Here is a 12,477-nt window from a genome sequence, read left to right as displayed (position 1 = left end):
GATTAAGTTGTTCAATCAAGTGATAAACATAAAAGATCACCTCCCAAGTTTATGGGGTGTTAGATAGTTATGGATCGGATGAAGAAATCATAATTGGCCTAGAGCTAACACCATCAGGTAGATCACATTACTCTTGTGGTGACCTTGTCAATGTTTTTGAGATCAGTTCTTTGGATCCTGTTGAAGTTCAATGGTGTTTGTGTGTGTAGAGAAAGATCCACAGATATGCACCTTTTAAAATAAGCAAGATGTATTTGATCAACAAGGTCCATAACTTTAGTGTGATTCATGTTTTAGATTTTGTCCATTTTGTCTTTAAAACGTCTCGACTAGAATGTTGTACATGACAGACGTTGCAATCCGCTCGCGCAGGGGCGCTCTCCTGTTTTCTGAAAGCGCAGTTGCCTGTACGAGTTGCTGAACCCGTGAGCCGTCATGTCGGGCAGGTCGGTGCGCGCAGAGACCCGGAGCAGGGCCAAAGATGACATCAAGCGGGTTATGGCCGCTATCGAGAAAGTACGAAAATGGTAAGATGCCTAGTTAGTTAACGCCAGTTCTATTCTGTCAGCCAGCTCAACCAGTGGGGGAGACGAGAGACCTAGCTATACACAACATAAGGAAGAAGGGTCATTTTTAACGAAGTTGTCTGAAGAACAGATAGTTGGGAGCTGGGAATAAAAGAGGTGTTACATATTACTTAATATTTCATATAACATCTGTGCTACGTAATATTTTCTTCACGGATATCGATTTAGCCTAGAAGCCATGTCGTTGCCGTCACGAGCAGCCATTCCTCCTCCCCTGACCGGCGAAAACCGAGCGGAGAGCGGACTGCTGAGACCCGTTAGCAACTCTAGTCATCCAGTAACAAATTCCCTACTGCGCTTACCATGCCGGTGCCCCAGAGTCTACTTGTTTTAAGACATTCTCGAGGTTTAAATTTAGCGCTTTGAGCGACTCGACGCAGACAGGCGTGTCACGGGAGGGAGAGTGGAAGTCTCGAATGCAGAGACGCTGCCTGACAGTGACGGGGGGGGTGAACGGAACAGCCAACATTACCTCTGAGCTGTTTCTTATAACAATTGTGGAGTACATTTAGTAAGAATTATTATATTGTGCATGCACGTTTCAAACTAAAGTGTTTCAACATGATATTTGTAACATGATCTTGGAAGGTCTGTTTTTTGACCTAGTTAGATGACTGAGAAAAACATGTCAGTTTGAGTGCAATGAAATGGTCAGAATCCTTCACATTTGTCGTCTCATAATTATTAACTTCTACCATGAAAAATACTTCTAGTGCTTTTGCAGTTTTGTGATCTTTCTCAACAGTAAATACGAGTGAATGTTGTTTATTATGTGCCTACCTTCAGGGAGAAGAAATGGGTGACAGTGGGCGATACATCACTGCGTATATATAAATGGGTTCCTGTAGCAGAGTCAAAGTCAGACGATGTAAGTTCCTAAGTAGATTTTTAAAGTGAAATTTCAGCACTCTAGCATAACTATACAGCCACACTGAACTGATGTTTAGAGGGTGCTATGCATTATCATAATTAGAAGCAGGGGAGATCTGAAAATGATGAAGTAAAGAGAACATGGGTAAAATAGCTACAGCACCATGATGTTTCATTTACAGTTATTTCTGACCATTTTAGAAAAATAAAAACAAGAAGAATGGACAGGATGAGAAATATGGATCAGAGGTCACAACCCCCGAAAACAGCTCCTCCCCAGGAATGATAGATATGCATGGTAAGAGGGAAAGTCTGTATTTTGGTGTCAGTTGTGTGTAGCCATTTGTACATACGCTTGTGTGTGTGTGTGTGTGTCTGTCTGTCTCTGTGTGTGTGTGTGTTTTATGCATATGTGTGCGTAAGTCTTCGGGTGTGTGCACTTGTTTGTGAATGTGGATATGTGTGTGTGTGTGTGTGTGTGTGTGTTTTATGCATACTGTATGTGTGTGTAAGTCTCTGGGTGAGTGCACTTGTGTGTGGATGTGTTTTGAGCTTATTTTGTACATAAGCTTTTGTGTGTGTGTGTGTGTGTATGGTTTGGTGTACAGTGTGTGTGTGTGTGTATGTGCGTGCGTGTGTCTGTATGTGTGGGTGTGTCTCAGCTGGGCCAGCACATACTGTGAAAGGCCAGATGTTGCATATTAGTTTCAGTTCCCATATTATTGCGCTGTGCATTTGACGGTTTCTCAGGGATTGTTTTTCCTCAGATGAAAACAGTAACCACAGCTCCATCGCAGACTCGTCACCTGTGAAGCTGGAGGCCAACAGTCATAGCAGCCCTGGGCCTGAGCTCAGTGGCGCCACCCAGAGGGAGGGCAGCGACACTGCAGCTCCTAAAGAGGAGGCTGGCGTGACCCACACAGATGGTGCGGATGCCAGGAACGAACAGGCCGAGGATCAGGGCAGTGACAGTCAGGCTTCAGGCACTGAGACAGGTGAGGCTTAACACATTGGTTGTTGTCTGGGATGCTGAACAGATTCTCAGTGGATAAATATGAACTGCTCAATGGGGACTCCCAATCTAATGTAGCAACCAGTGTTAAAAATAAATGAAACGCTTCCTTACAATGTCAGGCAAAAGAGCAGAAAATATATGTAATATCTGAATTTTGGTCCAATTTGGATTGATTTCCTGTTTTTGGATGCCTCAGTACAGGTGAATAATTTATGGGTATTCATTAATGACCATTTCTAAACTTAGGTTTTACGCAAATGTAATGAATTGTATCAAGAAGTCAATGTTGTCACGGTCATGTAAATATTGTGGAAACTGTCAATGCAGTGAAAAGCAGATCGGCAGAAAACTCTGTCATTGTTGTGACCAAACGAAGCCCCCAAACCACTAGGGGGCAGGACCTCCCTTCAGATGCCACGAAATACACTCAGGTAACACTACATGGGGAATTGCTTCCCTGTTTAGGTTAAAACCCGTCATACTGGTTTTAAACTATTCATAAGTTGTTGAATGCTGAATACCAACTGTTAAGCAAATTATACACATTCTTGTTTATACTTGTTTACATGCATAAGCTAATCAAATGTTTTTTTTTTTTTTTATGTTGAGCAGGAATTAGAGGAGGGCCCTCCAAGTAAGAAGACCAAACAGGAGTCACCTTCTAAGGAGCCTAAGGAAGAGATGTAGATCAGCCTCAGTTGCTTTTAACAGTGTAGATGTATCTTCCTCAATGGTATGGGTGCATCCTGGCGTAGGCTACCTCTCCCATAAGACAGGCACCACACTTTCACACAAGTTGTGTTAGTGCCCCATCATTCACTCCTCTATAGAACCCTTCAGTGTTAATGCCCCATCATTCACTCCTCTCTAGAACCCTTCAGTGTGATCTGTTCTATTCTGGACATACAGAGGTGTTACATGTAGAAAAATGTGTTTATTTTCCCACCAGATCAGGTTAACATTACCATCATGCCATCATTCTCATACCCCAGTGCAGCGTAAGAGTTCAACCCAATTAGATGTCATAAGTGGCATATGCACCAATTTGCCTCAGCTATAGAAGTACATTCAGTGCTCTGTGGTAGAACGAGACCTTGTGTTAGCCTCACATCTGAGAGACTGCAATCCCCTGGGTATGAACACACAGATGAAAAACATTTTTATCTGTGGCGCTTACTGCAGAGGACTCATGCCTCAAGGGGCTTCTGCGTTAAATTAGGTTTAGTTATTTAACCATCGCCTAACAGCAGTCTATAATGAAGTGAATATATCCTAGTGACACAAAATTAGAGGTAATTAGCATTTTTAGTATTCTCATTAAGGATTGTGTTCAGTACTCTTGTAATAGTTTTTTTTTAATATATATATATTTCTTTTTTTTATGAAGCAGATGTGCAAGCGAACTGTAAGCACACAGCATGCTGGAGCGCTGAATGTTATTTTGGGCATTGCATATCAAATTGTGTAACAAACTGTGAGGGATGTTGGATTTTCGTATGACCTGTTTTAGGGGGCATTCCACAAAATTGGTAATATTTGACCTATTTTACGGGGGTATTCCAACAGCATTAAAGTTTAGGATAGGGATTTTTGCTGCAGAATTCTTCTGCTCTGTCACTGCATTCAAAAACCTACAAAACAGAAAAAACACACTTTATGATTTTTGAGATGTGTGGTGGTATTGGAGGATGCAAATGTTCACTGGGAGTAAAGTGCATTTGGAGGCTACATCTTTTCAGTTTACATCCATTGTTAGCCCTCCCATACCCCTGGAGTCCATATGTTTAAAACAAAAGACAAACATTACCACCATTTGATGGCTTGTTCTAGAAAGCTAGGTGACCCAGTAAATACCTCATGTCCAGTTTAACCAAGCTGCTATTGAAAGGTTAGATTTTATCTGTGTGTAACACCTCACATTGTCAGTCACTGTTTTACGATTCTAACAACCTGTCCTACACATTAGAGTATTGGTGTATAAGAAAACAATGAACGCTATGAACACTTAGATATAGCATTCCTCTTCTTTGAACACGTTTTGGTTCTTGGTATGATAGCTCTACATTAAACATGGTGTTACCTATTTATTTTTCTTTGCCTTGTTTAATGTGTACAAAATCTGCTTTTAATAGTGAATAAATATGATTTAATAATAATAAACTCTTTTTGTAACTCTTAACTTTAAATATTTTTGAGTATGTCAAAATGCTTTGTTGATACATGTATTTTGTGTACAGTTTTAAGTCATGGTTTTCATGTGTTCCATGTTCAACTAATCCTCATCCTTTCTGAAATCTGAAAATATATAAAACCCAATTCTCTTTCTCCCAATGCAATTATATAAAGCATTAACCCAACGTAGACAAAACAAAAAAATACACTGACTCTTGTTTTGCAATATATTACATATATTGAATTAGTACAAGTTAACAGTACATAAAACAGTGCACTACTTAAAGACCATCACAATTTTATGTAGAAAGTCCACAAAGCGTTGTGAATAAATGCTGCTAAAACGAGTGCTGTCAAATATTACCTTCATACAAACAGAATAAGTCTCAAAATATATTTTAAATAATTTCGATGCTATGGCACCCTATGTGCAATTTCCTTCAAAAAATGCAGCTGTTTTAAAAAGTTGCAGTATGTGATTTCTGGTGACGTTTATAGCAATGTAACATTGACAACAACAAAAAATCCCTTTTAAAATCTCTCTTTTGGAATGCACATGTATTTGTGCTAAAGTGTGAAAAACAAAGTGATTCGGATGAGTCCTTTAAGACTCAACTCTAAAATGCTGTAAATGTTTTCAAGATAGTTAAACTAGCATAATATGTATCAGTATGCATGGATGAAACAAAGAAGAAATCACATACTACAGCTTTGAAATTGAACAAATCTCATTTGTTAACCATATCAAATTTACAGCTTTCCCGTACTATTGACAGATACAATATGATCCAAATTTGTGCTTCAATAACTGGTGTCTTGCAGAGATAACATAACACATAACATGATATAACAAGTATTTTTTACATTTCATATAAAAAGTATAACTTAAATAGTTTTGTAGAATGACCGTTAAAAGGGAGTGCTTGAATGCATAAGGGATTAAAGTGAGCAGTGCAATACGTTTTTTTATTGGCTGGTGTGGCCTAGTCTGACACTATGGAACCTATTTAGTTACAGCCTGATTTGTTCTTTGAAAGATGTCAGTTTTCATGTAGTCTCGCGGGGCCAAGTCTCACTTTGGCACGTTGTGCCAAGAGTGCACATCTGGAGACAACACATTTGTATTTTGGTTTTCATGAGTTTACCTGTGCATGTAATATGACTGGGAGACAGGAGTGATAGAAATCTCTTTAAATGGCAGTGGAGTGAAGTCTATCATTCATCATGCTGCTCTCCTCCTGAGCTTTGCTTGTAAAATATAACTTTATGCTGAATGCCAGGAGCGATAAGGCTGACTTTGCTTTTAAAACACACCCAAGATTTGACAAAAGCAAGGCATGCATTGACTGTATTCTGTTTGAATCAACTTTGTTCGATCTGCTCCGTCACAAGGCATTGGATTGGTTTAGAATGATTTAAATTCACTGATCATGCAAATCGTTCTCATCCTCATTTAGACCAAGTTTAGTCATGGCTGTCCCCGGACTTGTAACAAACGTGTATAAACATGTGTATAAACATCTGGCTCTGTGATTCTAGTTTTTTTTCTGTGGCTGTTTCATGGAGTACAGGTGCTGTCATGTGTCAGATTCCACTGTAGGAAGTCATAGTAACATACAGTACTGAATTACAGTACAGGACACACACAAACATTATATCAATTCCTTTCAGACAAGCAGCATAGCTTCCTGTGCATTTTCAACCTAGGAAAGATTACAGGGTTAATCTCTGACCGGGGGTATTTTAGTAAGGAAATAATGACGAGGACGCACACACACATACGTACAAAGAACGTACACTGATAAATATGAAAGGATCAGAGGGAAAACGGAATGTGCAGTGCCTGTTCCCAGGCAGGAATGGTGTACTCTAGAAGATCTGGATGGAATGTTTGTCTCTAGAAAGTTTGGTCGTCATTGCAGGAGTCTGTGGCGTGTCCGAACGCCTCACAGATGTCGCAGTAGGGTCTCTCAGCCGAGCGCCGGCCATGGTAGGTGGTGTGGGGTGGTGTGTCAGGTGATTGGGCTTGGGTAGGGCAGTCTTCTGTGTCGTGCTGGTCGAAACAGTCACAGATGTCGCAGAACACCCGAGGAGGCGCCTTCTTCTTGGACTTCCTTTCTCTTAAGCTGTGAGAGCAGGATAAGATTTAAAGACAGTGTCAATACGACTAATGGAAGTAGACAGAGGTAATTTTGTGGACCTCCTGGGTCTTGAGAGCGTACACAGCTTACTATTAATAGTGTGCAGACTAATCAACCCAAATAACAGATCAGAACAGTTTATCTCTCATTTTCAAGTCTCATGCCTGGCTTGACTTAGATAAATTGATACCAACAAAAGGTTTTAGTGACAGTATACATCACAGGCAAATTATTTTATTATTATAATTATTTTCACTGGTTCTTCATTATGCCAGTTCCCCATTAGCTATCATTACAGTGCAACTAAGACAGAATATAGTTCCAGAACTGAAATCCATGGTATTGCTACACATTTAGTTTATTTGTTTAAATTGTTTAGGTTTGTTTGAATATTTTATTCTCTTCTTAAAGATCTTTAATTAGTGTAACACCAGTGATTAATACCATTTTAAGCACCCTTTAAACACCCCCATGAAACCAAATATCTGAGCTACAGTACAAACACTTTTGTCCGGTCTCCAATGGAAAACTTGCTCATTGTCAGTTCTGAGTTCACCTGTCAATCAATCCCAACTTTTCCACCTCTAGCGTCAACTCACCCATCGTCTTCATCATTCCCATTGAACTCAGCCAAGGCCATCTTCTTCAGCTTCCCTTTAAGATCCTCATTCTTTCGCTGGAGGTCTACAATGACCGAGTTCAGGAAGTTTATCTGTTTTAAAGTGGAGTAGAAGAGTGAGGAATGACCAACACAACAAAGAGTAAACTATCACTCACTTGCAGAAGTAAGGAAGCATTTGTCAGCACTAACCAGGGGGATGCTACATATTGATGGTGGTTAGTGAGGTTCCCTGTTCACTAATCAAACACTTTTGCCTTGATAAAGCACTTTAAATGCATCGCGGTGGTGTTGTTATTGTTGTGACATCAGAAACTGACAAACTAAAAAGATTTTCTAATAGTAGGCTGATAGGTGTCCCAGTACATCTGCGCAATGTATTACACAGACCTACAGATGTCACAACACTCGGAAAGATCAAACAATTTAAAGAAGTTATTTTCTATATTACCTTAAATGTGCAAAAAAATATCACAAACCTACTGAAAATGTTAAAAATCAAGATGCAAGTCCTTACCTGTCCCTCAGCAAACTCTTTCTCCTCCCGTAGCTGGTCAAGGGCAGCATCACCTGCATGAAGTAACACATGCACACACTTTCAACAAAGATCAGGGCATACAGCCACTAGCATTGCATCAAATGCATTCAGCATATTCAGCCACTTTTGGATGCGCTGTCATGCTGGCTGTGCAGAGCTTATTTGCTAGCTACTTTAATAAGTTCAAGCTCCAAATTTTGCCTACAGTGTAAACAGGGCAACTATGACTGCCATTACTCCTCCCTTTAATATGACACAATTGTATGTGTTTACTGTTGATGGGACCAAATAATCTTCCTGACTGTCATTGTGCACACTATGTACGTTTAAGATCAGTAAATGCTAAATGCAGATAAGATTTGTTTGATGGTAGTTTAATTAGATTCCCTATAGTTTGTTGGTAGTTGCTGGTGGGTACCCTGGAGTGCAGACTATCTGACCTGAGGGCGCTTTGTCTGACCTTTGTCACTGTGCACACTATGTACGTTTAAGATCAGTAAATGCTAAATGCAGATAAGATTTGTTTGATGGTAGTTTGATTAGATTCCCTATAGTTTGTTGGTAGTTGCTGGTGGGTACCCTGGAGTGCAGACTATCTGACCTGAGGGCGCTTTGTCTGACCTGAGGGTGTTTTGTCTGACCTGATGGTGCTTTGTCTGACCTGAGGGTGTTTTGTCTGACCTGATGGTGCTTTGTCTGACCTGATGGTGTTTTGTCTGACCTGATGGTGCTTTGTCTGACCTGAGGGTGTTTTGTCTGACCTGATGGTGCTTTGTCTGACCTGAGGGTGTTTTGTCTGACCTGATGGTGTTTTGTCTGACCTGAGGGTGCTTTGTCTGACCTGAGGGTGTTTTGTCTGACCTGATGGTGCTTTGTCTGACCTGAGGGTGCTTTGTCTGACCTGAGGGTGTTTTGTCTGACCTGATGGTGCTTTGTCTGACCTGAGGGTGTTTTGTCTGACCTGAGGGTGTTTTGTCTGACCTGAGGGTGTTTTGTCTGACCTGAGGGTGCTTTGTCTGACCTGAGGGTGTTTTGTCTGACCTGATGGTGCTTTGTCTGACCTGAGGGTGTTTTGTCTGACCTGATGGTGCTTTTGTCTGACCTGAGGGTGTTTTGTCGCCCGCTGCTGTTGGCTCTCCAGTGAGCCGCTGCTCCAGGCTGCGGACACGGTTCTGCAGCTGGGCCTTGTCCTTCTCCAGGGTCTCTACGGCCGTGCGCAGCGTCTCCACCACGGCACGCTCACCGCGCAGGAGGGCAATCTGACACAGGGCAGAAGGGCAGATATATATATTCAGGTCAGGCCGGAGAAAATTACACGGTGGAGTTACAGCCGCAAGAAGTTCAGCTATAGGCAATCTGTGTCAGCAAAATGAGCTGCTAGCATCACACTTCATTCTCCTCACACCTGCTTTAGTACCGTATTTTCCGGACTATAAGTCGCACCGGAGTAGGAAGAGGAAAAAAAAACATATATATAAATATATATATATGTTGCACCTGAGTCACAGGACTAGCCAAACTATGAAAAAAGGTGCGACTTATAGTCCGGAAAATACGGTAAGAAAACTCACTCCTCGTGTGCATCACACACTATAGGTACCTAAAAATGAAATGTAATGAACTAAAAACCTTTACATACATCATTTTATGGTAATTAGCCAGCAACATTACCTCATTTCTAAGCGTCTGTAACTCTCTGTCCTTGTCCGTCATCAAAGCATTGGAGTTGTCCCTGTAAAAAGAGGAAACATCTTTTGATGTACAGAACATCTGCCACACATGCGCCTCTTCTTTGGCACTGTTAGTAAGCAAACACTACTGATATGCACACATCTAAAGCAGAGAATACTATTCTGATATTTTATTCAAGTTCATTATTAAAATGTTCATTCTGTTATGTAAATCTACATAGATTATTCAAGTTCCAACAGGCAACTGACTGCATTAAGTAAAATAATGAACCATTCCTACGTATCAAACACAACCCCAGTTATATACTGCTTATAGTAACCAGCCAGTCAGATGTAAAGATGACACTGTAAAACACTTCTTACCTCTCAGAGATCTCCAGCTGGTTGTTGGAGAGCTTATCTTCAATCTAAAAGGACAGACACAGACAAATGTAAACACTCTCTAAATATACCGTCCCCACCAGGAAAAGAGCTAAACCATCAGCCAAAGGTCCTGTGTCCAGATACCCTGCTGTGATGAAGCGTGTGAAACCAATCCATTGTAACCGAGCGTCCTGGTTGCCAAGTTACCTTCTTGTGGGCGTGGCCCTCGAGCCGGCTCAGGTCAAGCTCGTGGGCCAGCTTCCCGTTCTCATCCTGGAGCGCCGCCAGACGCTGGCTCTTTTGATTGGTCGCAAGCTTCAGCTCCTCACTGGGGGAAATAGAATACGGTCAGCCGTTCAGACCAATCACAGCATCCCATGAGCTCATTGTGTTCCTTTTGACTCAATCAGAAAAGCTCTTCTCTCGCAACAATCAATCAGCCTCTCTTAGGTTCCCTTGATAATAAAAGCTCTCTTCTAAGTCATTCAATTTAAACACCACATGGCCAGACTATTAGTGGCCAGACTATTAGTGTGTGGCCAGACTATTAGTGTGTGAATAGTTGAAACAAGAAGAAGAAGTTCACAAATGAGTGAAGGGTTTGCAGAAATTCCAAATGTAAAGTTGCAGGCAGTAGGCAATACAAGGAACATATAGACTCTTAATGCATTCTTTGATCAAGATCATAGGTTCATGGGTAGGGCCTTACATTAAGAAAACATGTGCACATCATCTTGATCACACACACACACACACACACACACACACACACACACACGATTGCAAAAATAGATTAAATGTTGCACGTAACTAAAACAGCACTGCACATGCCCACTTGGCAAGGACAGGAAGACTGGCCCAGACTATGATTTAGCAATTAATACACTGGACTGGAGCATGAAGTTGAAAAAGACAACCTTGCTTCGTTTATCCTATTTCTGCTCTATTTATACTCCCTTGCAAAGAAGCCACAGTCTCCCCCAGTTATGAGCCGACTAAGCCCAATCTGTAAACATGTCAATTCCCGCTGCCTTAATCCTCCCTCAGTTTGCAAACATTTACCCTCAAAACATCACTCTGCCTTACGCAGGACACGACTTCAGAAGCAATAGAAAGAGATGTAGAGCATCCTGGACTTCTGACATGATGGTTCTGGCTCTCATACATACTGTATCTCTTTCTCATTTGCTTTAAATGAAACCGAAATCAAGACTGAAAACGCAACAGAAAAACAAAAGACAAATATGATTAGACATGTTTGTAAATGCTGCCTTGGTGACTCAGTGTAGACGCTCGTACAGTAGACAGTGTGCCATCGCCATCCAAACGCCTCGCAGGCCGACACGCTTTCCTTCAACTGTGACAAACGCGGCTCTCTATTTTTACCTCCTGCGCCGCTCCGATGCGGAAGTTAATCAGATTCTTCATGCAGCGATGCGAGACTGGACTGTGTCAAATTTTAACTACAAAATCACTTATCTCTGAGAGCCTGAGAGGAAGACAACTCAAGGTCAAGTGTCTGTATTTAGAGAGGCATCTGTATAAACAGACACAAACACACAGTAACGGCATTACTGCCACTGTGTGTGTATCTGAAATTTCAGATAGATATATTCAAATCAACTATTCTGACACATTTCTGAAGAATTTTAATCAACCGGTTCTGTCTCCGAATGACAACTGATCAAACCCAAGATCAAAAAGAGCCGTGAGCCAAAAATCAGAAGCACAAAGAAGGTTCTGAAGTGTCTCTTCTAGAACAATCTGTAGTGTCTCGTCTGCCTCAGTATGCTTCTCTCAAACTAGTGCAGCTGCCTCACCTGAGAATCTTTCTCATCAGGAAAGAGTCTTCACTTACAGCAAGAGATCCCTCCGTCTTCTAACCTCAGAAGACTGTTTGCTTTTCATTCTACTTTCTCATCTACCTCTCTCATTGAAAAATCTACAGCTCTCTTTAGGAGAGACCTTTTTACTGAATCAATAGAATTCCTTCTGAAAAACTACTTCTTTCTCACTAGTCCATCTACTAGTGGAACTTACTCAGTCTGGAACTTACTGGAACTTACTGAGCCTCACCTGTGTAGATGATTCTGTCTCAACGGGAAAGATGCTCCTCTCAAATCAACAGTCATCCTTCTCTTCTAAAACTAGATAGGCTTAACCTTACACACAATCTACACAATCCCCAGACCTCCTCTCTTTTTCTCAGCAGTAGGAATAGCCGCATGTCTCCCTCCCTCCCTCACCAGCCGAGCCGAGTCGAGCAGCCTCTCACTCCCATGTGACGGGCCTTCAGGCTGAGCGTGAAGGCGGGCAGGACAGGCCGGTGATGTAATACTCCCTGGAGAGTCTGAACGTCAGGAGCGAGGCGTCAGAGCAGAGGCAGCCAGAGCTCAGACTGAGCTCAGCTTTAGTTTATTAAAGTTGCCTGCTACACCCAAACAAACAGCAGGCAGCTCCGCTCCGCTACACCCAAACAAA

At 41.6% G+C, this 12,477-nt stretch overlaps 2 protein-coding genes across 4 annotated transcripts in view; one reads left to right on the top strand and one right to left on the bottom strand.

The window, feature by feature from the left end:
* The first annotated feature begins 365 nt into the window (after nucleotides 1-365).
* On the top strand, nucleotides 366-4,603 carry LOC125304672 (B-cell CLL/lymphoma 7 protein family member A-like). 2 transcript variants are annotated; one of them, XM_048259131.1, is made up of 6 exons: nucleotides 366-527; nucleotides 1,374-1,455; nucleotides 1,659-1,755; nucleotides 2,255-2,452; nucleotides 2,800-2,903; nucleotides 3,085-4,603. In XM_048259131.1, the coding sequence occupies exons 1-6, from the start codon at nucleotides 436-438 to the stop codon at nucleotides 3,157-3,159; spliced, it is 648 nt and encodes a 215-aa protein (XP_048115088.1). In that variant the 5' UTR covers nucleotides 366-435; the 3' UTR covers nucleotides 3,160-4,603. The 2 variants fall into 2 exon arrangements, with proteins under 2 accessions (XP_048115088.1, XP_048115087.1); XM_048259130.1 differs by having other exon boundaries at nucleotides 2,225-2,452.
* Nucleotides 4,604-4,869: 266 nt separating this feature from the next.
* The window catches only part of clip1b (CAP-GLY domain containing linker protein 1b), a 28,411-nt gene continuing 20,803 nt past the window's right edge, over nucleotides 4,870-12,477 (bottom strand). For both annotated transcript variants that reach the window (XM_048258567.1, XM_048258568.1), the window contains 7 exons: nucleotides 10,204-10,324; nucleotides 9,997-10,040; nucleotides 9,614-9,674; nucleotides 9,045-9,201; nucleotides 7,922-7,974; nucleotides 7,385-7,497; nucleotides 4,870-6,770 (listed from right to left, as the gene is read on the bottom strand). In XM_048258567.1, coding sequence (XP_048114524.1) covers nucleotides 6,542-6,770; nucleotides 7,385-7,497; nucleotides 7,922-7,974; nucleotides 9,045-9,201; nucleotides 9,614-9,674; nucleotides 9,997-10,040; nucleotides 10,204-10,324 — 778 coding nt within the window. In that variant the 3' untranslated portion in view covers nucleotides 4,870-6,541. The remainder of the gene's footprint in view (nucleotides 6,771-7,384; nucleotides 7,498-7,921; nucleotides 7,975-9,044; nucleotides 9,202-9,613; nucleotides 9,675-9,996; nucleotides 10,041-10,203; nucleotides 10,325-12,477) is intronic.

This window comes from Alosa alosa, chromosome 12 (genome assembly GCF_017589495.1).
Source record: "Alosa alosa isolate M-15738 ecotype Scorff River chromosome 12, AALO_Geno_1.1, whole genome shotgun sequence".
Lineage (NCBI taxonomy): Eukaryota > Metazoa > Chordata > Actinopteri > Clupeiformes > Clupeidae > Alosa > Alosa alosa.
The sequence above is the reverse complement of the archived record's forward strand: the minus strand, read 5'-3'. Positions and strand labels throughout refer to the sequence as shown.